The 26,037-nt window shown below is 39.4% G+C and overlaps 2 protein-coding genes and 1 long non-coding RNA gene across 9 annotated transcripts in view; 2 read left to right on the top strand and 1 right to left on the bottom strand.

The window, feature by feature from the left end:
- The window catches only part of LOC119895854, a 37,681-nt gene extending 28,556 nt beyond the window's left edge, over positions 1 to 9,125 (bottom strand). For 3 of the 4 annotated variants that reach the window (XR_005443116.1, XR_005443117.1, XR_005443115.1), the window contains exons 1-3: positions 8,645 to 9,125; positions 6,971 to 7,082; positions 2,076 to 2,162 (exon numbers count right to left, since the gene is read on the bottom strand). This is a non-coding gene — a long non-coding RNA (uncharacterized LOC119895854). The remainder of the gene's footprint in view (positions 1 to 2,075; positions 2,163 to 6,970; positions 7,083 to 8,644) is intronic. The other variant, XR_005443118.1, reaches the window with a different exon arrangement.
- Positions 8,359 to 16,122, top strand: LOC119895852 (wiskott-Aldrich syndrome protein family member 3-like). 4 transcript variants are annotated; one of them, XM_038709222.1, is made up of 9 exons: positions 8,359 to 8,544; positions 11,469 to 11,628; positions 12,720 to 12,854; positions 12,968 to 13,121; positions 13,221 to 13,338; positions 13,448 to 13,632; positions 14,227 to 14,448; positions 14,545 to 14,849; positions 14,976 to 16,122. In XM_038709222.1, exons 2-9 carry the CDS (start codon positions 11,496 to 11,498, stop codon positions 15,131 to 15,133), a joined length of 1,410 nt encoding a protein of 469 aa, XP_038565150.1. In that variant the 5' UTR covers positions 8,359 to 8,544; positions 11,469 to 11,495; the 3' UTR covers positions 15,134 to 16,122. The 4 variants fall into 4 exon arrangements, with proteins under 4 accessions (XP_038565150.1, XP_038565149.1, XP_038565151.1 ...); XM_038709221.1 differs by having other exon boundaries at positions 8,360 to 8,544; positions 11,472 to 11,628; XM_038709224.1 differs by lacking the exon at positions 8,359 to 8,544 and adding an exon at positions 12,333 to 12,463 and having other exon boundaries at positions 11,531 to 11,628.
- Positions 16,123 to 16,549: 427 nt separating this feature from the next.
- Positions 16,550 to 23,371, top strand: LOC119895749 (V-type proton ATPase catalytic subunit A-like). The gene is made up of 15 exons (XM_038709048.1): positions 16,550 to 16,702; positions 17,243 to 17,340; positions 18,264 to 18,392; positions 18,589 to 18,803; positions 18,890 to 19,027; positions 19,111 to 19,262; positions 19,533 to 19,695; positions 19,863 to 19,971; positions 20,240 to 20,362; positions 20,466 to 20,580; positions 20,979 to 21,042; positions 21,168 to 21,371; positions 21,703 to 21,797; positions 22,277 to 22,448; positions 22,552 to 23,371. The coding sequence occupies exons 2-15, from the start codon at positions 17,259 to 17,261 to the stop codon at positions 22,642 to 22,644; spliced, it is 1,854 nt and encodes a 617-aa protein (XP_038564976.1). The 5' UTR covers positions 16,550 to 16,702; positions 17,243 to 17,258; the 3' UTR covers positions 22,645 to 23,371.
- The last annotated feature ends 2,666 nt before the right edge of the window (positions 23,372 to 26,037 follow it).

Genomic DNA, 26,037 nt, shown 5'->3' with positions numbered 1-26,037 from the left:
CGAAGCCCCAATACACTGACATTTGACAAGATGATGGGCGTAGGCAATCATTATTGTCTCCTCTTAAGCAAGCAGTAAATATTCAGGGCTGATGTCTGTGAATGCAAAAGCCAAAATACAAATCAGCCTGAACAGATTTTCATTATTGAGTGACGTGTTTGAATAGATTGTGATCAGACTGAAACACAGCGAGCTGGTAAAACGAGATCTAGTGTTTAAATGCACAAATACCCTACTGGATCCATATCAAAGATTTTAAGACAAATATTAATCTAATACAAAATGGTTTCAATAGTGACTTTATCATTTGATGAACTAAATCTATGAATTCTTTCCTCAGCCGCTTGTACTCTTGTCCACACCCTAACGGACCTTCGACCTTGGTCCTTCCTGCCTGACAAAGGTGCCAATGATGGTGAGTTAGGCATGGGGAGGAACATGCCAAGGAGATGCCCCCCTCCTCCCCTCCCTTTGCCCCCCCTCCCCCCCATCCAGAACCATTTGGACCACAGGGAATGGGTTAATCACATTAGAGGCCCAGAAGAGAGATGGGAAGTAGACAGTACCGTGACAGCCGGGGTAGCACTGGCACGACTAATCCCTTTAGGCCGAGGAAAAAGGGGGACGCCATCGCGCCTACAAGGCTGAGAAAGAAAAAAACATTTTCCCAGGAATGAGTTCACCTGTATGGTAACACAGAGAAGTCGGCCTGTTGATGCCTATTAGAAGAAACAATCGCACTTGGCACATACAAATGTTTTTTTCATGCTGGGCACCACTTTATTGTCAGCGCGTGAAAACAATCAGCAGCAGACAGTGGCATGAGATCCTCTTTCATGCCACAGTGAAGCAGCCCCTTTCAACCCAGTGCTATCAGTCTCCCAAACAGTGAGAAGATGGGGAGGGGTGCTGTAAGAAGGATAGAGCTTACTTCATCTGCCATTGTAAGTGCACCCGAGTTCAACCTTAATGTAAACCTTTGCAGGCAGGATATGAATAGGATGCTCTCTATAAAAATATATCCTGCTGGGTAATCCGGCAGATGGCCACAGCAGCGGACACTACAAGCGCGGCTGGCCGCTGCAGGGGTAACAGGGAACGTCCGATCAGCAGCCACTCTTCAGGCTGGGAGATGTGGAATCAAGATTCTTAGCTCCCCTTAGCAACGCTGGGAAACAGAGCCGTCAGTTTAGATCCATCAAGTTTCTACTTAATCTCACCCACCACTTTTTTCTCTCTATTTTTTCTTTTTTTTGTATCTTCCCCTTTTGTTGTGGGGATTAAGCCAAGTGGTAAAACAGTGATTTAATGATCTTTCCATGGCTATGTGCACCACTTAAACCCTGAGACAAACAAGCTGAGGCATTCTAAGAGTCACCCCCTCTAAAGGCGGCTGCTCAGGAACTGTGAGGCTTTTGATACGGCATTAAGCTCCGACTGATTATTTTTTCCCACTGTCGTGTGGTGTGCTGCGCTCTGCTATGGGAAAATTTAAGGTTTTGTGTTTTGTAAATGCCCATTGTAAAGATGAGAAGAAAACAGTTGGATAATTACTTGATGATAGCTTCATAATGATGAGGTATGGTGAATTTTAATGATTTGTTAATGCAGATGAGAAGCGGTACTGTTAAATTAATTATAATCATACAAAATAACTCCACGCCATATGTGTGGTTAATTCTTCCAATAGTTTAACTGTTATCAACAAATAACAAAAATATTTGTTTATAAGCCCCTAAAAAGCTAGTACGTGGACCTTCAGTTGGGTTGGAATTGTTCTGTCAAACTACTATCATACAAGTTCAAGCTCTAACTTTGAAGCTTTACTTTAAAGCTATCTAAAATGCTATTTATAAAATTACAATGGCTGAGCTTGAGTTTGCATGTCAACAGATCCATCTCCATAACACCTGAGCAAATTCCTGCTAATGAAAACCATTTGATATGGTATGAGTTGTTTTGTCATGTCCCCAAATACTAGTGAAGGAAAATAGTTTGTTTATGGTATTATATTATTGAGATAAAGTTTCACTTGTTTATGGATTATTCAGTTCTTTCGAAAGTTAATCTCTTACCTGGGATTTTCGGTTGTCTGAGAAGTGCCTCAGCTCAGGGGAATGGTAGGAGTGGACAGTTCACATACAGCTGATCAGCAGCAGGATCTGTTCGATGAAGAAATATATTATTCATTGAAACATATCTATCTTTGTGCAAGCCTCATAACACTGTTTCCTTCAACAACAATAAGTCAATGAAATACACACAGCCAGACAGAGCAACTCCCGTCAAACACATATTCATAGAAATATGAACCCTACTGCTCTGCAGTTTAAGACTGCTTCCAACTCTCTTAAATGATCTATTCAGAAAGTCTTAATATCATCTAAAAGGACAAGTATTTAAACCAACAGATTAACTACTTATAGTGCTACCAACAATAACCAACAGATGGCACCAAGTGAAAAATGAAGGTGGAGAGATTCAGCATCAGAGGACTCTTACTATCTTATTTCTTTTAACATTTTACCATTGTGAAAAATAAATCACTGTAAGTATGGCACCTAATGAGAAATGAATAGACTATACTATACTATACTATACCATAATAGACTATACTATAATACTACAGCCCTATGTAAGATTTGACTCAACTTCTCTTTTAAGTCAAGTTTAAATGGGTATTCAGCAATTTAGTATTTCACTTCAATAAAGTTGGCGGGCTCACAAAAGAGAGATAAAAAAAACTTTTAAAATCAAAGCAGAGGAGTAAGTAAGTAAGTAAAGTTTAGGCCTACTTAATATGGCATATATTAAGTAAATAAGTCATAATAAATAACATATAAAAGTCATATGCATAATAAGAGACAACAATAAAACAAAAGCAACAACAATGTAAAATGGTAATAAATAATAAATAATAATCAAGCAAGACATAAGCAACAACATCATCATAAAATGTCAATAAAACATGCAGGCAGTGACCGACCTTAAAACACATATGTTTGCATACTTTCGATGGCGTAAATTCAGGCCAGCCTAAATAAGAGTCTGTATTTTAAAGGTATCAACAGAGACTGCAGAACGTAAGTCTCAGAGAAGACCATTCCACAGTGTCAGAGCCACCACTTGAAATGCACGAGGCTGACATATCCTGAATTTTAGTCCTTAATGTGGGTGAAGCTCATGGTGAAGCTCCAACAATGCTCAAGCCTACATTTCCCATAATTCTCCCAACTTTCCTTAGTTTAGATGACATCATCAGGGTTGTTTTTTCAAACTTTGGAGAGCTCACTCCAGAGCCACAGAAGACTATTAAGCCTAACTCCTCGTGACAAATAGACTAAACTGCATGTGTAAAATTGGTTGAATGCCCCATTAATAAAATGCTGGTATGTGTGCCGCATTGCTACGGAGACCTAACTCTAAAGATGTTTTAACCCACTGAATGAAGCACCCGAATGGGACCCGAATGTGTCTCTTTTAAAGGTTGTTTAAAAAAAACAGAACAACAAGACTTTCTCTTAATACAGCGTGAAATAAGATTATTAGTATAACCTTGACCCTAAACATGAACACAAAACAGCTAAACATGAAAGAGGAAAACTGAATGATTTGGATTTATATGCTGGCGCTCATGACACAGCTCAGCATGTGTGTAAGCGTGGCACTCACTCTCACTGGGTAATAACTGGCAAGGCATTGGCAGTGATCAGAGTAGGACTAGAAAGCCATAATAGGAGGACAAATATCAGAGGAGAGGCAGTCTGGGTGTCTGAGTGTAATGGATGATGGAGGTGTTAGTGTTTGGGCCGATGTGCAGTAAGTGGGTAAGCTGGTGGTTGGCTACATTGTGTGAAACCAGCAGGGTCAATGATGGCGATAATGGGGAGGGTAAGTACTGTATTGGGGTTAATACTTCTGAGCTGGCCAAGAGATTATAGCACTGTCTAAAATATGGAAGACCCCTCAGTGAAATGCTTTCAGAAACAGGAAATAGTAATCAAATTACACATTAAAAGATACAATTGAAAGAATAGTGGATGCTAATTTAAAATTGAGGTGGGGATTATGAATAATGCCTTCTTAAATGTGAATTTTCTGGATTTATTTTGTAAACAATCTGCCTCCCGATGGTCTCAGTGAGGATTTTGATATCAGCCTTTTCTTTCGGAAGTCATTCTACGACACTGGCATAAAACTGATTACAATATAACAGTGTCTTGGTTAACCAATTAAACAACAACAATAACAAAAAATAGACCGGCACTTAAATAAAAACACCCAAGAAGCATTCTCAAAAACCGAAAAGTGACAAAAATAAAATATTTGAAGATATATTTTAAAAGTATCAGAATCAGAATCAGAATCAGTTTTATTGCCAGGTATGTGTACACATACGAGGAGTTTGACTCAGGATTGTACATTGCTCACGATGTGCTTACTTATACAATAACACAATAATAAAATAAAATCAGACACAAACTACAGAATAGACAACACTAATATACACACTATGAACAAAACAATATAGACATATTGACAAATAGTGCAGTGATCAGAGTGCAAAGGATGCAGGAGTAAACTATTCTCATTATGTACATGTTGAAGGTGGATATGATATACAGGTACACATACACATACATGCATACAGGTACACATGTACACAGTGTGATGGAGCATAGTGCAAAGGATGCTGGAAAAAATAAATAAGACCTATGACCTTATGACCTGAGGTAGGTGTATGGTATACAGTATATACAATATGACATACAATACAGTATGAACAGCACTGAAATAGAGAATGGTGAATAAATAAATAATAAGTGTTAGCCAGTAAACAGGTGCTGATTAGAGACAGAGTTACTGGGTTATTGCACAGGAATTGTTCCTGACACTGTGAGTCAGAAATCAGCTGTTCATCAGAGTGATGGCTTGTGGGAAGAAACTGCTTCTGTGTCTGTTAGTTTTGGCGTACAGTGCTCTGTAGCGCCTACCAGAGGGGAGGAGCTGGAACAGGTTGTGTCCGGGGTGAGATGGATCTGCAGTGATGTTTCCTGCCCGTTTCCTGACTCTGGAAATGTATAAGTCCTGAATGGAGGGCAGGTTGGCACCGATTATTTTTTCTGCAGTCCTGACTGTCTGTTGTAGTCTGTCCTTGTCCTTTTTGGTGGCAGATCTAAACCAGACAGTGATGGACGTGCAGAGGACAGACTGGATGATAGCTGTGTAAAAGCAGATCAGCAGGTCCTTAGGCAGGTTCAGCTTCCTGAGCTGGCACATGAAGTACATCCTCTGCTGGGCCTTCTTGATGATCGTGTCAGTGTTGGGCTCCCACTTCAGGTCCTGGGATATAGTGGAACCAAGAAACCTGAAGGATTCCACAGCAGACACAGTATGGTGATGGGGGGCAGAGTGGGGGGGCTCCTCCTGAAGTCCATGGTCATCTCCACAGTTTTGAGTGTGTTAAGCTCCAGGTTGTTCTGACCACACTACAGAGCCAGCTGATCAACCTCCCGTCTGTAGGCCGACTCATCACCGGCCTGGATGAGGCAGATGACTGTTGTGTCATCAGCGAACTTCAGGAGTTTGACAGATGGGTCCCCTGAGGTGCAGTCGTTGGTGTATAAGTAGACTCAGTAGACCCCACTGACCAGAAAACAACGGCAATGGGAGGAAAAATAACCCCCAAAATGTTACTGTTTCAGATACAGGGTGACCAACCACATCACAAGACTACATACTAATATTTCATCAAATCAAAACATCCAGGATCCAGTATATAACGAAACAAGACGTACTGTATGTTGTTCTCTGTCATGTTAGCCATCTGCCTGTTTAATTCAAATAAAGCACTGGAGATATAATCCTCTGTTGTAATGCTACTCTTCAGTATTTGGTTTTTTATTGGACCAGCCTAAATATAGGACGGAAAAAGTGTGCAACTCATCTTCTGGACCCTGATTGTCACAAAATCAAAATAACAACAGAAAGTCATCAAGAGCCTTTTTTGTTGCTCCAATTTAAGTTTCCTTTCATGGTTCCTTGTCACTTTTAGGACAGATTTTAAAGTGTTACTTCTTACACACAAGGCATTACATGATCAGGCCCCTCTGTACAGTGGATTTCAGCTCAGCATTCAACACAGTCTCCCCCACGAAGCTGATTGGCAATCTCAGCACTCTGGGCTTAAGTAGGCAACCACACTCTGCAACTGTTGGACTTCCTCATAAACAGACCCCAGATAGTTTGGATTATCAGCCACACCTCCTCCACTCTAGTGCTCAACACCGGAGACCCACAGGGCTGTGTCTTCAGCTGCCTCCCGTTCACACTGTTCACCCACGACTGCATCCTCCAACACGGTAATAACTCTGTTGTGAAGTTTGAGGACAACACCTCCATCATCGGACGGATTTCAAACAAGGATGAGACTTCATGTCGGGAGGAAATCAATAATCTTGTGGTGCACAGAGAACAACCTACTGGTCAAGGTCAGCAAAACAGATCAGCTTTGTTCCCCCAGCTTAATGAAAATTTTTAATTATTCCTCAGCTTTCTATAAAACAGAGCAACCATTTTATGATTGTTCTGTTTATATTTTCTCCTTTGTAGCTGAAGGGAACTAAAAACTAAAGTTCATTTTACAACCCTGTTGTAATATGACGATAAAATCTACCTTGTACCTTATGCCTTCACCTTCATAAGTTTAACATTTTGGGAAATAAACTTATTTCCTTTCCAGCGGAGAGTTAGACAAAAGGATGGAAAGCACTCTCATGTTTGTATGCTATATTTGGAGCTGGAGCCCGGAGCCAGAAACAGGGATAAACAGCTAGCCTGGTTCTGTCCAATGGTAAAAAAATTTAAATAAAAATCTGCTTTCGAGCACCACTGAAGTTCATTAAATAATATGTTATATCTTGTTTGTTGAATTTTGACAAAAACCAAAAACCACATGCTGTAGATTTACCTTTGGGTTATGTGCTGTACTATTTGTTGGCCCTCTTGCAGTGACTTCCCGGAGTCTCCACTTAGACTCTCTCTCCCTCTTTCCCGCGTCTGGTCTTCCTGTAATACACAAACTATGTAAACACATCCACATTAAAGTCATCACCAATGCAGATAACATTGAGAAAAGTTGGATTTAACACTGTGAAACAAGCAATACTCCAGTATAGTATCATGGCGTGCTACTTATAAAGATTTAAGCCCCCATATCTGGGTTACACTAGTCCCTTCCGCAATCCAGATGATGCCATCTGTGAGAAAAGAGCAGTGTGTGTGTGTTGGTGGTGCTTTCAAATCAAATGCTGAGTGTCTCATTTCACTATTAATCCAGGTCGTCCCCACTAAGATGTTAACAGACCGGCTGTGACTGACATGCTGCTGTTTATACCTAGTGGGTGGTTTGAAACAAAAGTCGGAGAGAACTGAGAAAAGCTGAAGAAGGTTAAATAAAAAGTACAAAGTAAAAACGTACTTTGAAAATTATAGAAAAAAACATTTTGCTAAACTCCATGCATTTTGTTTTTGTGTTGAAGCTATAGGCAATTATTGAATTAGTCGATCAAAGCAGTAGTCCACAAACCAATGGGTGACATCATGGTGGCTACCACCACTTCTTTTAAACAGTCTAGGCCTATGCTTTAATCTCATTTCATACAAGGTAGATTGAGTGGTTCATTATTTTCTTTCTTGCAATTTTTGAATGTACGGTTTCCCCTCAGAAACTGACTAAGTGGTAGCACCCAAATGGTTAAAATGTGCCATCTTAACACCTATTTTCTGTCATCTTCAGAGTTCAGACATTCAAATTTGCCTTATGAACAGGGTTTTCTGTGTCATATGAGGACCATTACCTGCTCCTAGGAGGAAAACACTTGTCCCTACCAATATCTGGCTACTACTTAATTGTCCTTGGCAATGATTTTGTTTAAAACAATTAAATCTAAGCGCTGTTGTCCTTCAGCATCTACTCAATGTACTTGGTGAACATCACTATTTCTTTGCGTTTTTTAAGTTTTGAAAAGTGTCCTCCCCTTGCCGACCTTTTTCAGACCCTCATCAACTTTTATTTTTTTTTTAAATCTCCCACTAGCACATATTTTTTTATTATTCCCCAAAAGAGTGACATGAAATATCGCCCTTAATGTGATTTGTTGTTCTATTAATAATTGGAAATTGCTATATTAATATCCAATTCATAGAAGGCAGCTAATGACTTATAATCCACAAAAATAGGACTGATTCATCCTGAAATAAAACAGTGGATGTCAAACGGCTGGCATGACGACCGTGATTGGATGACAGGAGTAAATCTGCTGACCAAATCCCTTCATGGCTCAAGCTGTGATTTGGACCAGAGAGATTTGTTGTCAGAGTGAACTCCGCCCTGCAGAGATGACTACTGTCACTGTCCAACACACGACAGCAGCGCGTCAGCCGATAAGACAAGTCGACTTCCATTGCCCCGTCCGAGCGTGCTGACGTGGTGGGAAAGAAACGTTCGTTGAGCCAACTGACAAGCTAACTGGCATCTCTATGGTAGGGCTTGGATACTATTGTGTTTTTAAGCATCTCCTGGTGCCGCTTACATAATGTTAGATACCCCTATGTTTCCTGTATGTGTACTGAAAAAAGTTACCTGCTGTTAGATGTTTAAACTTTCTGTCAAGTAGAACAAACAGCTCTGTGACAGACAGCCGTTTCCAAAAGCTTTCACAGCAGAGGTCCGACTGTTGTAACGGTCACGCTGTGAATTATGGGAAATTTGCGAATGACGCTTGCTTGGCACCCTAAAAACAGAACTGGATTTTTTTTAAACGTTACTCTAAATGATGAACTAATTTCTTTCTACAGTCTATGGCTAATTCACAATGATATAGTTGGTTTTATAGAAGGCTGTTTTATCTGTTGATGGGGAATGTTTCTCTGTGGTCGCCTTAAATTTTAGTATATGTGGTACTAATTAATACTTAACTTGAGTATTTCCATTTTATGCTACTTTCTGCTTCTCCTTCACTAAATTTCAGAGATAATACTGTACTTTTTACTTGGCTACATTTATTTAAGAGCTACAGTTACTTATGGTAGCCCATTTCCGTCAATGTGATGAAAAAAGATCCCTCGAGTCATTATAATGAGAATTTTTATGAAAATAATGAGTTAGTATCTCAATATAATGAGTTATAGTATCTCAAAATAATGAGTTAGTGTCTAAAATAATGACTTATAGTATCTCAAAAAAATTTGTTAGTCTAAAATAATGACTTAGCATCTCAAAATAATAAGTTAGCATCTCAAAATAATGACTTATATGATCTTAAATTAATGAGTTAGTGTCTAAAATAATGACTTAGCATCTCAGAATAATGAGTTCCATCCCTCCATCGTCAACAACTTATCCTGCGTACAGGGTTGCAGGAGAATAATGAGTTAGTATCTCAAAATATTGACTTAGTATGTCTTGGTATCTTAAGTCATTATTTTAAGATACTCATTATCTTAAGATACTCATTATTTTGAGATAGTCAATATTTTGAGATACTTAGTATTTTGAGAAGGTGTCTCATTATTTTGAAATATTAAGTAAATATTTTGGGATGCTAAGTCATTATTTTGAGAACATTTCTCATGGCAGAAATGGGCTTTCTTATTAACTATTATTAAGAGTTTACATACAAAACATATGGTCAGTTTATAGAGTATGATCCATTGTTACAGAATAAACTACCAAAAGTATATGAAGTAGTTAAAATTTGCCCCAACTTCACCCACTAAGTGTCACGTACATATTCGTGCATTAATAATAATGATGCAATAATACAATAGTATAACACTGATAGAAGCCACTCTGCGTTATGAGTACTTTTATTTTTGATGCTAAATTCAAGTACATTCTGTACTTTGACATTTTGTATTTTTATTCTGTGGTATTACTACTTTTTCTGAAGTAAATGATTTAAATACTTCTTCCACCTCTGTTTGCACCAATGTAATGTGGAAACATAAAACCTCCAGTGTGCATACGCTGAGAATGAACTTTTCGTTGAAGTACTGAAAATACATTTAAGTCTTAAATTATCGAGGAAGAGCACATGTAATTTTAAGAATTACAAGGTAATTGCATTTTTTTCCTTTAATTTGTCAATGTGTTCAGTTAATAACTTCACATTAACTTTATAGTAAACATTTAAAGGAGGCTTTGTGTGCATGTTGCTCTCAAGCACTTGATTTGCTTGAAGCACAATAGAATGGAAGCCCTAAGCGGCCATCCATTCAAATATTTTTTTTACTCTGTTGTCCCAGGATAACGGGATCATTTTCTCACGATCTCGAGATAACAAACCATAGCTGAATACAGGGGTTGGCCAGTGAGTTTCTTTAGGATAAGTTAAGAGCACTTTACAATTATCCCATTATCATGGGAAAATGGAGTAAAAAAATGTTTGAATCGATAGCTGCTTAGGGCTTCTATACAATAGTAACCTGAGTACAGAAATAAATAACATTTTGTTTCTGCTTTTGTAGAAACTGAGGAATTGACCCCTTAATTTATAGATCATGTTTCATTTTTGTTAAAAATGTTAGAATGTGAACATTAATGTGGTGTTATAGCTCTAAACTCCCACTCTCTCTGCAGCTCCATGCACTTACCTGTGTAATCAAACATTCAGGAGTTCACTCTAATTTGTTTGCGTACCGAATATGAAAATTATGTTTGTTCTATTATTATTGTTCTTATTGTTACTAGTGCACTGACTAACCTATACCTGTAATTACTGGCAATCACTCAGTCCCCTGTTTCAAGTCCATTTAATAAAGCAGTGCAAAGTGACTTGCAAATTCACTTACAAATTGCCACATCTGTTGTCTTCACACCTCTTTTTATCAAAATAAGCTCACTGAATAAAACAGCTGTTGTTCAGTATGTTTAATCCTTCAAACAAAATGCCCAGTAACATACAATAGGTGTAGCACTTTGGCAGGTGGTGATAAATTGTGACATTCTGCAGCAAGTCATACAATATTCAACACAGCAAATATAACACAACCTTAAAGAGTTTAATTTTGATGCTGTCCATTACACTTGTTTACGCTGTCCACTCTTTTTAAACGTAATATCATCAAAATGTTAAATTCAGTTTTGATCAAATAAACATTTACAACATGCTTTTTAAAAATATACAATTTATGTATATTATAATTTTATCTGAAACTTGTAAAACTTAAAAATAAATTCTTATAGAAAGTATAAATACTGGAAATCATTACTCTAGTTATTGGTGAGTAAATCAGTAACAATAAAAGTTACATGCATTAAAGTGGACTTTGTGCCTAATGAATAGGTCAGTGTAACCCGTGTATTTACATGAACACTGATTGCTTTATGAATGTGGATTAATGTGCTGATAGTTCTACTCTGGTTGCAGTATGCAGTATGCAGTGAGCTGTCCTCTGTCCCCCAGCAGGTGGCTGAGTTGTGAGAAGGGACCATGCCTTTGGTCAAGAGAAACATTGAGCCTCGGCACCTGTGCCACGGTGCAGTGCCTGATGGGATTGGCAACGAGCTGGAGTGTGTAACCAACAACACGCTGTCCACTATCATCCGCCAGCTCAGTAGCCTGAGTAAGATTACAGTAACTCATATTTAGTATCATTTGTATCATAACATGTTCAGATGCTTTTTAACCTGAGGTCATTACAGGAGGGAAACTGTAACAACTGCAAAATCACCCAAATCAGCATTAAACAAGTTCATTAGAAGTCATGGATTAGTGGATGCAGTAAGTAATAATCTCTGACTCTCAGTCATCTCAATTAGGGTTTGTAGCCCCATTTTGATAAACACAACACAAAAATCTGACACATTTTTGGTCTTCAGGAGTTATGACGTAAACACAACAGCAGATCAGAACTTCTTCACGGACTCTCCGATGATTTGAGCCCTGATATATTGACAAAGATAAATATCACATTAAAGATAAAGCCATTATCACCTAACTGTTTCAGTTAATGTACATTATTATACAACGCTGTAGACAGTACTGAACATCTATCCACTGTATACTCTAATTAGCCAATTTGTACAGAAGTGGACTGGTTTATATGGTTAAGGATGCGTATATGTCTGCATAAGCACTGGTATACCTGTATGTTGTTGTTTGTGCACTGAAATATGTTAGACAGAGAGAGACTATTTTGGGAGGCAAATTTACTCCTGGACATCTGGCCCAAAGGAAACTCTGATTAGTGTGTGTACGTGTGTGTGTGTGTGTGTGTGTGTGTGTGTGTGTGTGTGTGTGTGTGTGTGTGTGTGTGTGTGGATTTAGTGAAGTTACAGGAGCTTAGAGCTTACCGTAAAGCTTTGTATCTCAGGCAGACAAGATGGAGAGTGAGTGGGCGGAGACACAAACTGTTTGACGTGCACCGTCCAGGCACTAAATGCTAGTGTGTAATCCAGGTAAATATAATGGATTCAGAAATGTACAAACAGTATAAATATAAAGAATCCGTGTTTTATAAGATGGCCAAACTTGCTGTACTTTATTTAAGTGTATAAAGCCGAACACCAAATGGACAGTTGCTTCTTGTAAAGCCTGTGAGTAAGACCTTACTTTATCAGAAAACATTATATAGCTGATGTCTAAAACAGGTGTTCGTGCAGATTTCAGTGTTTTCCATGTCAAGATTCTTCTGGTTCTTTGCCCTGGTTGCAGGTAAACATGCAGAAAATGTTTTTGGGGAGCTTTTTAACGAGGCCAACAACTTTTATGGGCGCGCCAACTCTCTCCAGGACCGTATCGACCGCTTGGCCGTCAAGGTCACCCAGCTGGACTCCAGCGTGGAGGAGGGTTAGTTCACTGGAAATCAATCTGTCTGTGGATTTAATACCCTATATTCTACCCTTTCATTTATCCTCACATGCTTTACATTGAACCTAAACGTCTGTCTTGCTGTTTTCTAGTCTCTCTTCATGACATAAACATGAGGAAGGCATTCAAAAGCTGTACAGTCCAGGACCAGCAGGTCTTGTCTAAGGGCAGCACTCCAAACTCTGTGGCTGAGATGCGCAACAGCAGTGACAGGCCTCCTCCCCTCAGCACCCTCACTGCCTATAGGTACTGTACGCATTGTAAAAAAAAACAACAACATCTGAACAGGTTACATTTTCAGGCAGTGTCTCATTTCACGTGGATATTTGTTTTTTTAAAATACAGAGAGGATTCTACTGATGCAATGAAATTCTACTCAGACCCGTCTTACTTTTTTGACTTGTGGAAGGAGAAAATGCTTCAGGACACAGAGGACAAGAGAAAAGAAAGGCGGAGGCAAAGAGTAAGAGCATACTCATATCTCCACTGCTACCTTACCACTTTATTTTTATGTATTTGTTTAGCAAGTGGGTTTGCATCTTCTTTTCTGTCCACCCGTGTACCTCTCCCAGGAACAGAAGCGAAGCGTAGAAAGCAGCACCCTTCAGCGCGAGGTGAAAAAGGTGAGAAAGGCTCGAAACCGCAGGCAAGAGTGGAACAGGATGGCATTCGATAAGGAGCTGCGCCCAGATCACCGTCATCCGCAGACTCTCTGCCGAGGGGCATCATCTGAAGGCTCGCTGTCCCCAGATGGCAGGTTGGTGCTTAATTTTTTGACAAAAAAAGTAGAGATGGAACAGGAAATCTGTGTTTGTAAAATGTCATAAACTGCACAGCTTTGGAGAAATGTTGCTGCATCTGCTCTTTCTGATACTGCATGTGAAATGTTTTAGCCCAGCTTTTTATTCACTGGAAAGTCAGCCTTGTGTGTCCACAATGAAAATTATATTAGGATAATACTTTGGAGAGTGCAAAAAAACAACATTTCATAAGGATTGTCCTGATGTAACATGTCCTCTATGTCTCTGTTCCTATGTTTCCTGTCAGTCTTTACTTCTAAATATCAAAGAAAGGCAACATTTATCTTTAAAAAAGCACCTGTGAAAAAATTGCATAGCTTTGTCATATGTAGAAATATGACAAAATGTAGATTTTAGTAAAAATTACAGACAAAGATGGGAGGAATAAAATCTAAACTGGACTGAGATTTTCAAGAATAGGATATTGTGACTAAAATAACAATATCTCTGTTGTGTAAAGCTTCAGCTGTGATTTTATAACAACAAATCCACCATCTGGATATGTGAAGGCATCTGAATGAGAAGCTCTCATTCTTTCATTGTTTATCCAGGCCTGACCTCCTAGACTATCCCGTCCCTCCAGTCCCCGCCCATTCTGCTTGTAATCATGCCAAGTCACATGATTACGTGCCTGGGAATGCACACCCCTCACCACCTGTGGAGCATGAATACCACAGCATTGATGTCAACTACAAGAGAGTAACCTATGCCACAGCAGAGCCTCATGCAGCAGACCGGATTAACGGTTCAATACGTCCACCTGCAGATTACAAGTATGTTTGTTTGTCGTTTGCATAATTAGAGAAAGAATTAAATATAATATATTTTTTCCACTGCAACATAATTCTCTTTCTTTTAATGTAAACCAGCTCCGTCCCTTCACCTCCTGCTCCAGGCCCACCCATCCCATCAGCCCAGACAGCCTTTGGGTTTCCACATGGTGCGCTACCACCAACAGCACATAATGGAGTTTTGCATGTAGGCCCAGGCTACCCACTCCCACCTGTACCTCCTCCAGGGCCACGCATGGTCCCTCCTCCACCAGGTCCCCCACCTCCACCTCTCCCTCCCCCAGCTGCACCCTCACATATAGCAGGACACAGCTTAGGCAGCAGAGCTCAGACTAAACCTGTGAGAGACGCAAGAAGTGACCTGCTGTCCGCCATCCGCATAGGTGAGTCGGGGTATCAGCAGACATTGGTAGACATTGTATACAACTATATCCTGTTCATGACCCTGTGTGTGACAGGTGTACAATATGTGATCCTATTTTAATACACTGTATGTGTGCACTTATTAGGCATCCAGTTGAAGAAAGTCCAAGAGCAGCAGGAGCAGCAGAACGAGCGGCAGCCGGTGGGGAATGACGTGGCCACCATCTTGTCCCGACGTATAGCGGTGGAGTACAGTGACTCCGATGATGACTCAGAGCTGGATGAAAACGAGTGGTCAGACTGACCGGACAGGAAGTGTAGCACCTGGGGGAAGTTTTGCTTTGTATTGGATCTTCAGTGCAAATAAAACAAAACTGTAAATCACTTGCTTTGGCTCCACCTTGTGGACTCTACGTATCAACCCACTGCTGCCAAAGTATCTTCATCTTCTTTTATTAATATGTGCTGCCCTGTACTTCTCATGAGGAAATGGCATGAGTGAGCAGTTTGTACTATTTTTCTTAAAAGGGTGAATTTTCAGAGCTACTGTACACAGTTTAAATTGGATTAATTGTATGATAATGAATGTTTTGTTTTCTACCACTGATGAAATATGAGCCATTAGTTTCCTAACTTTGTCAACCGAAACTGTATGTTCCAATCAAATGTCCTCTCCTAACAACAAACTAACGCATTGAACGCACCATACCCGTAGCTCTATTGAGGAAATGTGTGATGTCTCAGTACTACTATGCATTCTTCACAGAAGACATTTGACACTTCGCCTTAGGTACACTAAAATGTAGCTGCTCGCTTCAGGGTGCTGGTATTATGATGTTGGCTCACTTGTCATTTGTAACACATGCTCACATCAGATTTGAATCAGTGCAACTATGTAAAGAAAAACCTTAAGGACTTCAGTATTTATTTTGTATCATTTTATGGGATTACACATTCCAGATTAAATTTTGTCCTAAATGTACCCCTCCTTATATTATATAAGTGTTGTAAGACATTTCGTAACTGCTACCTCAATCTGTGACAAATCCACTACCCCACGGTATGTGTAGTAGGGTGTCATAAAGAGTCTGAATACAGTTTTGTTCTGCCATTAAATTATTATTTGTTGTGATGTGTCTTGTTGACATATTAATTCTTTTAGCATCAGCCAGAAAATCATGTTGTGATTGTCTCCTTTACTATATTTTCTTTTAACTTAAACTCTTAGACTGTGCATCATAATCCTCTAGTAGCTACATGTATAGTATAATAATAATAAAAACATTAAAATGTTGTGTTTGTATTTTACTTCATAGTTATTATCTTGTAGCTGTCTTTCCAATTTATCCCATAAGAGATGCTGTTCAATTATGGAATAAAATTCTGTTTTAAACACTTTATTTTACAGTTCATGTATTTATGCATACATGTAATTATTAGGTAGTTATTGGTACAACGCTATCAAATTATGTTAGTAGGCTAGTAGGCAGTAACATAATAAAGAAAAGGGGTAAGGGGTAAAACCTATAGCCACAAAACTTAAATATAACTTAGTCATGAAGTGCTTGACCTTGGTTCATTTATTTAAAGACGGTTTGATTGAAGTGAACATATCATTTATTTCCAGCAGAGGTCAGTAATACACCTGGTCGTAGTGTGTAGAATGGCGGAACTTGGAAACTGGTGCGCATCGGACGCCATGTTGGCTCTACAGCTAGCCAGCCACGTTAGAACGGAGGAAAGCAGTTGAGCCACAATGGAGATTGTTTTCTTCCCGTGACAGTCTGGTGCCTAGCAGGTGATTAGCACAGTGAAGCTCCTCCTCTGCCTGCTACGTTGGAGATAAACCTGGAGAACTGCACATCAAGACAAGGTAAGATATTTATAGTAGGTTTTAGATTTATGAAGGTTTGAGATTTCCTTCCATTCTAGGACCAGATATTGCGTGAATAAGCTTAACTTATTCTGTTTATGACGACGATGATGATGATGACAGCTAATGTTTGCTAGCTAGTTTACCTGACACACGCACCAAATCAGCTTTCCTCTCAAAGCTATGTGTGTGTAGTAACAAACATTATGCTGCCATCTGGCTAGCAAAGATATCCTCAGCCATGAACAGCAGTAGGATACTGTACCTTATCTTTTACCCTGGGTGAAGCAGCATTTATGAACGGTTTTGCAGCCCTAGCAGAGTTAGCTTGTAATCTTACACTGCCCGGCTTGGTCATTCATATCTCGGCGGGTACTATGAGGATCTTGTGTGGTTTGGTACGTGTATTGGATATTGTGGTATGTAAAGTCTGATCATTAGCTGGGATGAGGGTTCTTCACACGCGTGTTAAACTTTGTAAAAGGATTGTCGTGACTTGACACTATCTGTGTTTCATATTCATTCTTAAAATTTTTGCAGGACAGAAGCTGTCAAGATGGATACCTCAAAACTTCCTAAGATCCAGGATGAGGAGCGAGAAAGCCAGTTTGGATATGTGCATGGGGTTTCTGGACCAGGTCTGGTTTATTGCCCTTCTCTTTAAATGGCTGGATTGCATTGTTTAGCATCAGATAGTCCAACAGCCAGTTACAGTAAGTCAGGCAAGCCTGAAAGGGTTGTGTCTTTGACAACCTTTGACATTATTATGGCTCTCTCCAGGAGTGGGCAAAATGGATATAATGCTGTATCACGATATATTTAGTTCTATATTATGCTTTTAAAACAAAAAAAATCTGTTGAGAAACTGTATGTGGGTAAAACTAACCAGATGGTAATGTTTTTGTTTGAATACAAATCAAGAAACTTCATCACACTGAAGCAGAAATCATACTAAAATCTAATATTGCCATAATACTGTACTTGCTCATTGATTTGCAAGATTGCACACAATGAACTATTACTCCCAGATATATTCAAAGGAAAGCTACTATACTATAAACTATATAAAAATATCTTGACAGTACACACATTTATATCAGCTCATTGTATATCATAATATTGCTCAAAGTGGTTTAGCAACTCAATCAATCAGCATCTTTATCTAGCTTTGAATCCCTTTCACTGGTGGTAAAGGTCAAATTTGTAGGCACAAAATCATTGAGAAAATATTGAAGTAATTTAGTTGGTTTCATTGTATTATGGCTGCTGAGTATTTGTTTATATATATATTATTTATTAAACTTTTTTTTTTAAGGTAAATTGTGTGTGTATATATACCTATATGTTAATATGATTTATATAACTATGGGCTTTTACATTTTTTTAAGCTATTCATTTTCTCATTATTGTATTAATACAACACTTTTCACTGCACTTTGAATGTGCCCATACAAAGTGTAAGCATGAAAAAAACTGAATATTCTTCCCCAACAGATTTGTTCATTGTATTCATTTCTATATTTGTCTTTAATTTTTTCCCCCAAATTTGTCCAATCAACAGTGGTGACAGCTACTGCAATGGCGGGAGCAGCCATGTACGAGCTGGTCCGTGTAGGTCACAGTGAGCTGGTGGGAGAAATCATCCGTTTAGAGGGAGACATGGCAACTATCCAGGTCTACGAGGAGACTTGTATCCTTTCTGATGCCATATGAACTTCCCCTGTGGTTAAACATGTAACAAACCATGCCATGATCTTTCTTAAAACTAAATTCACATAATAGATGTTACAAAAGACACATCTTATAGCTACTTTACTGATAGAAAGTGGGAATATGAATTTGATGTGCTTGTGGTTTGTTTAGTTTTCTTTAACTTAATGCTACAGCTGGTGTGTCCGTCGGTGATCCTGTCCTTCGGACGGGAAAACCCCTCTCTGTTGAGCTGGGACCAGGAATCATGGGCTCCATCTTTGACGGTATCCAGCGTCCACTTAAAGACATTAATGACCTCACTCAAAGTATCTATATTCCAAGAGGAGTAAACATTAGTGCTCTTAACAAAGACATCAAATGGGAATTCACACCCGGCCAGAGTCTTCGGGTAAGAAAATTACAAATGGAGTGTTATGTGGATTTGGATGTTTCTCCTCAGTAACTGTTCTGACTATTTTCACCTGATCTCTCCAGGTTGGCAGTCATGTGACAGGCGGCGATATCTACGGCATGGTGTTTGAAAACTCCTTAATAAAGCATAAGATGATGCTTCCGCCTCGCAGCAGAGGCACTGTCACCTACCTTGCCCCACCTGGACACTACAACATTTCTGTATGTTTCTGTATGAAGCAAAACACTGTTCTGTTGGATCAACATCTCCTGTGAAGCTGATTTTCTCACTTTGTTGCGTTCAGGATGTGGTTATGGAGCTGGAATTTGAAGGCGTGAAGGAGAAGTTGACCATGGTGCAGGTTTGGCCAGTACGACAAATCCGCCCAGTCACAGAGAAGCTACCTGCGAATCATCCGCTGCTGACCGGTCAGAGAGTTCTGGACGCACTTTTTCCGTGAGTTATCCTCTCATTTGCTTTCATAACTGCAGACGTTAAACAATTTGTTCTCAGTTGTGGAATCAGGAAAACTGTATGTACTTGTAGTAGAAATTAGGATGGAATTTAATATTTTGTGTATATTGTTCTTGCTACTACTTCTCCACTCTATTTAAACTTGCGCTTTAACTCTACAGTGAGTCCTCAACATGTGTGGAGCCACTTATTTTATGTGTGATTAAAGTCTGTAAGCGGCAAATCAAACTGCATGACCTTTGTGCTATACAGTTGCGTGCAGGGTGGCACCACTGCTATACCAGGCGCCTTTGGATGTGGAAAGACGGTGATCTCGCAGTCGTTGTCCAAATATTCCAACAGTGACGTCATTATCTATGTCGGCTGTGGAGAGCGTGGAAATGAAATGTCTGAAGTGCTGCGGGATTTCCCTGAGGTCGGTGGATGAACAAAACGTTTTCCTTGTGCCATATCTGTTATTTCTGCCCAGTATATAATTTACTGGGTCATTTTCAGCTCCCTTTAAGCTTTGAAGATGAATGAATCTTCAATACTGCACCAGTGTTCACATTGTGTGATGTTAACACTGCTCTTTCCCAACAGCTTACGATGGAGGTCGATGGCAAGGTTGAGAGCATCATGAAGAGAACAGCACTGGTTGCTAATACATCTAACATGCCTGTGGCTGCCAGAGAGGCCTCAATTTATACAGGTACCAACCATTCACATTATAACGAACAGTCTCAATGTTTATTTAAAATGCTACTACATGATTTGTTTTAAAATAAACATGAGAAAACTAAGTTCATTTACCCTTTTGTGTGTCTTTATAAGCAATGGGAAAAACTTAAAACGCCCTGAAATCCCATTCTGAATGATGTTGAAATAGTTACAATTAAGTAAATGTTTCTTTCCTGTTTTGGGGAATCCATTAAATGCACTTTCATGCATTTGTAAATTGAATATAATTACCTCTGCAGGGATCACACTGTCCGAATACTTCCGAGATATGGGCTACAATGTGAGCATGATGGCCGACTCGACATCTCGATGGGCTGAAGCTCTGAGAGAAATCTCTGGAAGATTAGCTGAAATGCCTGCTGGTAAGTTCACAACCGATGTGATTGATTTTATATGTCTTTTTGAAGACACTATGAGACAGCTTGCTGTGAAACCACTTACAGCTGTGTACTTCGTCGTCTGTAGACAGTGGGTATCCTGCTTACCTGGGAGCCAGGCTTGCATCCTTCTATGAGCGCGCCGGACGTGTGAAGTGCCTGGGAAATCCAGAGAGAGAAGGCAGCGTCAGCATCGTGGGAGCGTGAGTTGGCTTTTATATACGCACCTGTTGAAATTGACTGAAAGTAGGTGCATTAAAACTACATGTTTTAGCCTAATACTTACAACTAATACTACTATTGCTGTAAATACGTATTTCCAAATCAGACCAAGGATTCAAAATGAATCTCCTTCCTTCCAAGCAGCTGTTGCTTTTAGTTCATTTCAGTAACCATGAAAATCAACTTGTATCACCTGCTTTTTGGTGCCTTCAATGATCCTTCCCTGTCAAAGTTTCTGCAAGTTTCTTGCCGTAGCATTATAAAACCAACTAAAACTAATGGATGGTTGGAAATCAAATACGCACACAACATAATTCATGTTAGGTACATTATCAATTATTAGATGACCCTTTCCTTAAAAAATGTGAATTCTTTTTAGTGTGTCACCCCCTGGTGGAGATTTCTCAGACCCTGTCACTTCAGCCACATTGGGAATTGTTCAGGTAAGTAATGGGTAGTGGCTCTTCGGTCCTTGATGTTAAAATTTGGCTTATTCACCTTAAAGTAGTTATTTCTTTTGCGCAGCATTCTGAGTTCGTGTCAGATTTTTTTTTTTTTTTTTTTCTAGGTGTTCTGGGGATTGGACAAGAAGCTGGCTCAGAGAAAGCACTTCCCTTCTGTAAACTGGCTGATTAGCTACAGCAAGTACACACGAGCTCTGGATGAATATTATGACAAACATTTCCCTGAGTTTGTCCCTCTCCGTACAAAAGCCAAAGAGATCCTGCAGGAGGAGGAGGACCTGGCTGAAATCGTGCAGCTTGTAGGCAAGGTGGGGCCGGTTGAGATTATATAACATGGTATAACACAAACTTTGGCCTTAAAAGTAACTGAAGAGTTAAGTGAACACCTGTGAAACACAGCAAAACATTTTTTATCTGTGGCTCAGTTAACTGCAAAGAAAGTCTAGTTGACAAAATGCGTTTGATCAAAAACTCAAAACAAATGCTGTCAGCCTTTATTAATGTTTCCCACACATTTTTACAGCCATGTTATGTGTAAAATCTGTGTTTTAAAGATGAGCCTTGTTAACATGCTATCCTGGTTAATCAGCAACTCTGATAAAATATTAGCTGATCGTCATGATCTTGTTTTGTTCACAGGCTTCTCTTGCTGAATCTGATAAGATCACTCTAGAAGTAGCTAAGCTCATTAAGGATGACTTCCTGCAGCAGAACGGTTATACCCCCTATGACAGGTGAATTTAAAACAACTCACACAATACACAGTACACAAGTCTTTTCCACTCATAAGGCATGAAATGGCTCTCCTTACTCTTCTTCTTTTTAAAATCACAATGGAGATAATGAATTTTGTAAACATTGAAATACTGTTTTTCTAAAACAAAACATTTAAAAAAGTTCAGTCCTGCTTTTTTTTAAGAAGAACTTTCTCACAAGAGCAACAAGTTAGAAACATTTCTTGAAAAGCTAGCCATTAGCAAAGCAAAGTCATTACTGTCCGGCAACTACACAGCTTTGAAGTTAATGTATTTTTAGACATCCAAGTGATTTCTGTGGACATAATAGAAAAACTAATGTGGTCTATTGGTTTTACATAAAGCCTAATCGTAGTCTTATCATCTGTGGATATGAAAGCGAGGTGTCTGTAAATATCTTCCCTTCATGAGATTATTATATAAACTTATGAGACTCATCCTTCTGTCTCTACACACAGGTTCTGCCCTTTCTACAAAACTGTCGGCATCCTCTCAAACATGATTGCTTTTTACGACATGGCCCGGCACGCAGTGGAGTCCACAGCACAGAGTGACAACAAAATCACCTGGGCCATGATCAGGGAGCACATGGGAGACACCCTGTACAAAATCAGCTCCATGAAGTTCAAGGTACATAATTATTCCTAGCTGATGTTTTATGTTATCAGTCAAGAGACTTGTTAACTTATTTTCTGTTGATGTAACACCTCTTTATGTTCACTGGATTCTTTAGGACCCTGTTAAGGATGGCGAAGCTAAAATCAAAGCAGAGTACGCCCAGCTGCTAGAGGACATGCAGAACTCCTTCCGGACCTTGGAGGAATGAGTTTCTTACCTCTCAGTTCCTCTCCTAAATGTCCAACCCCCAGTGCAGTGCAACATAGTGCAGATTAAATGGCCCATGTTCTGAATGTCTGCCTCAGTCATGTGAAATTCCTTGGTGTTTACGTCCCCTTAAACATTCCATGATCTGCCGAAGTTTGCATTTCGTTTAGTTGATTAATTTAATTTTGGCTCGTCTACTTCAGAAACACAGTACTGGAATATCCCGAGTCCCCTGAAGATATGGTTTGCTCTGCAGATGTAGCAACACCTTCACTCAGCCCGTTGCATTGCACTTATAGATCACTACACCATCATGTTGTGGATAAAGTCAGTGGGCCCCAAATCAGGAGCTGCACTTGCACTTAACTAATAGCTGCAGCAAATAGTGGAAAGGGATGTTTCTTCCCCCCCCCAGATGTGACAGTGTTCAATACAGATTATCAATCAATAATCAGATTAGAAATCAATAATCAAATGGCATCATGCACATGGGTAAAGGGACAGATGCTCTGTGTTACTGTATATCAGGGGGTTAAAGACATTCTTCCACCTCTTACCTCTTCAGTGTGATAGTGATGTTGTGGACTATATACTTGATATTATGTGTAAAAAAAAAAAAAAACAATGTGAATGAATGAGTGTGTTGGTGTTGTGTTGTAAAAGATGTCTCTCTATTATATTCATGGAACATTAATGTCTCCTGAAATAAATGTAAAGAAGTGACTAAAGTTCATTGTGTGGATGTCTGAAAGAGGATGCATCTTTCTTCTGGTGACTTCCTTTTCACAGCTGATTAGAAAGTGATATAAAGTACATTATTTTTTATAGCTCTTTTACCTTGTTAAAAAAGCTAAACATGAGCATGAGAATCAACCTTTGACTTCTGCAACTCCTGAACACAAAGATACTCAGTGAAAGACTCGCACCTCTAGGTGGCGTACACACATTGCTTGAATGCTGAAGGTTGACGGTTAGGAAAAGGCTCTTTTTTTTTTTTTTAACCCCTTGAAACCTATTTTCGGTCATGAATGTGTTTTTTATTAGCTTTGAAAAAGTTAGGAAACCTATATTTACACACTACAGTATATTGTGTATCTGTCTACTTGTTTCAACCGTACAGTATATGATGATAAATGTGAGATATTTGAGCCTGAAACACCAACATTTTCTTATGACTGCACTGCCGCATCAAATGTAAATATTTTAAACATGGTGCGTGGTTATTACTTATAATATAAATATTCATATTTATTGTTAAATCAGGCCCACAAATGTTTATTGTTATTATTGTTTGAGCTGCAATCTGAGTGTAAAAATCAACATTTAACAAGCTGTGCCTAACTTTGAACTTTTGCATTATAGATAATTAAAGCCTCTGAAAACAGGGTTTCAGATCTTAAGAATTTTAAACATAAAATAGTATTTACTAAATGACTTCAACAAAGAAAACATTCTTTGGCTTGGAAATATGAGAAACCAACCCCTCAACTTTAATCATATTTTGATTCAAATGTTGGTAAATTTTGATTGGTGCATGGAAGTACATGACATCACCTTTTTAGAAGGAGTCCCTCCCACTTAAAATCAGTGAGAAGCACACAGACAAAACAGAAAATATGAATATCTTTCATCTGAAATAACCTAAACTGTTGGGTGTTCATATAAGAGCCTAATACTCTTATAATAAGCTAATAAGCTTATTGAGAAAATTGTTTATCAGGGCCCTTAACACAAGGACCAACAACACTACGACGCACCTGACAACATAATGGCTCTGTCTAAACTTAAAAGAAAGATCGACGACAGGATCACAGACCGTGTGACAGGTGGACAACTGATTATTTTTTTAATCAACTGCTTCCTGTCTCATCAAGGAAGCAAAGGTAAAACTTGCTGTTCTATAGGAATACTGTCTCTAAAAAAATATTTGGTTGCACAATTTCCCCCTGTTACATTAGGTTAGGTTAGGTTAACTTTATTTTCCCCAGGGGGAAATTCTGCTTGGGCACAGTGCAGTGTTGCTGAGAAGCACTGACATGTTGTACTTCACAAGAGGGAAATATAAACACAGAAGAAAAAGGACATTCACTAGTGATGCTTTGTTCATTGCAAATACAGCATCTGCTGTACATTGCTGATGTATAATCTTCAGCATGTACTGTTGGTTCAGCCCGTTGTCTACGACACAGCATTAATTCCTCCAAAACAGATTAGAGCTGGTATCTCGGGTTCCGGCCTCCATCAAGACTAATGGAAGCATAACCCACAGGAGCAAGAGCACATCTCTTACTCTGCATTGATTCAGTCCATCCAGACTCACGCTAGTGCCGACATTAAGAGGTTTCTGTGGCCTCAGGATGTATTAGCCTATAGCGTACAATGCACCTGCCTCTCTTTCTCTCATTTTTCAATTTGTAATGACAGACAGGCAGTGTTTGTGTGTGTTTTATGTTTTTATATCCCGGTGGGGACTTTAACCTGGGGATTCATGTCACCGTGGGACAAAAATTGTGGTCCCCACGGGTTAAGAGTGCTTTTTGAGGGTTAAGACTTTACAATTAGGTTAAGGTTAGGGTTATGGGTTAAGGTTAGGCATGTAGTTGTGATGGTAAAGGTTAGGGTAAGGGGCTAGCGAATTCATTATGTCAGTGGGGGTTTCCCCGTGGGGATAGAGAAACTGTGTGTAAAGAAAATAGTGAAAGTGCCTCATTCCATCATGTCTATGGGTATTTTATTCATTTGTGTGGCCATTGTAAAAGTTCACCAGTCGTCTGACAATAGAATAATAAAGTGCTCTTTTATGTAATTAATAGACTAGCTTCTCTATAATATCAGCACTTCTGCAAGTCTCTGACTACTTCATGAACGTCGGGGCATTTGCTACCTGCTCTTCCTCCAACTTTTCTTCCATGTTTTCTGGATTCCCTATCATCAGCTCACTGATCACTTGCTGACTGTAGCAGCAGGGTGAAGACTGGATTCGAGCTCCCATGTTGGCAAATAAGTTCTCTGCTGAGCAAGAATCTGAATCCAAATTCCTAACATGTGCAGGGGGAGCCTGATTGGTGTTTGACCCTGAGTGGAAAGAGAACAGAAAACTCCCCTGCAAGGATCACTTATTTACACTGTTATCTAGTGTTGTCACATATGTCATACAAAGAGTATACTATGTAGAAACACAGGCTCATTTAAACAGCTCCACACACAAATACACTCTTCCAGAGTTTTCTGTGTGTGAGCAGCGAGCCCAGGTTGCTTGTGGGAGGAAATCTGATCCCAGAGGGCGGGGCTGTCCTGTGGATCATTGCTCACTCTCATCCACGAGTGCCTGTCATGCTTCTCATATACACTCTCGTCCAGCTCAGGGTGGATTGCCAGGGCTGCTGTGTTGCAG

Source organism: Micropterus salmoides, unplaced genomic scaffold, assembly GCF_014851395.1.
Source record: "Micropterus salmoides isolate LMB-PRFRI ecotype aquatic unplaced genomic scaffold, ASM1485139v1 Ms_hic_scaffold_9, whole genome shotgun sequence".
NCBI classification, from domain to species: domain Eukaryota; kingdom Metazoa; phylum Chordata; class Actinopteri; order Centrarchiformes; family Centrarchidae; genus Micropterus; species Micropterus salmoides.
The sequence above is the reverse complement of the archived record's forward strand: the minus strand, read 5'-3'. Positions and strand labels throughout refer to the sequence as shown.

Excerpts from the sequence above, each read along its gene's own strand:
- LOC119895749 (XM_038709048.1), top strand. The coding sequence starts at position 17,259 with ATGGATACCTCAAAACTTCCTAAGATCCAGGATGAGGAGCGAGAAAGC. Across the intron at positions 19,028-19,110 it reads CTGGACACTACAACATTTCT|GATGTGGTTATGGAGCTGGA; the intron begins GTATGTTTCTGT and ends TGTTGCGTTCAG. Across the intron at positions 21,372-21,702 it reads TCGTGCAGCTTGTAGGCAAG|GCTTCTCTTGCTGAATCTGA; the intron begins GTGGGGCCGGTT and ends TTTTGTTCACAG.
- LOC119895852 (XM_038709222.1), top strand. The coding sequence starts at position 11,496 with ATGCCTTTGGTCAAGAGAAACATTGAGCCTCGGCACCTGTGCCACGGT. Across the intron at positions 11,629-12,719 it reads CCGCCAGCTCAGTAGCCTGA|GTAAACATGCAGAAAATGTT; the intron begins GTAAGATTACAG and ends CCCTGGTTGCAG. Across the intron at positions 14,850-14,975 it reads GCTGTCCGCCATCCGCATAG|GCATCCAGTTGAAGAAAGTC; the intron begins GTGAGTCGGGGT and ends TGCACTTATTAG.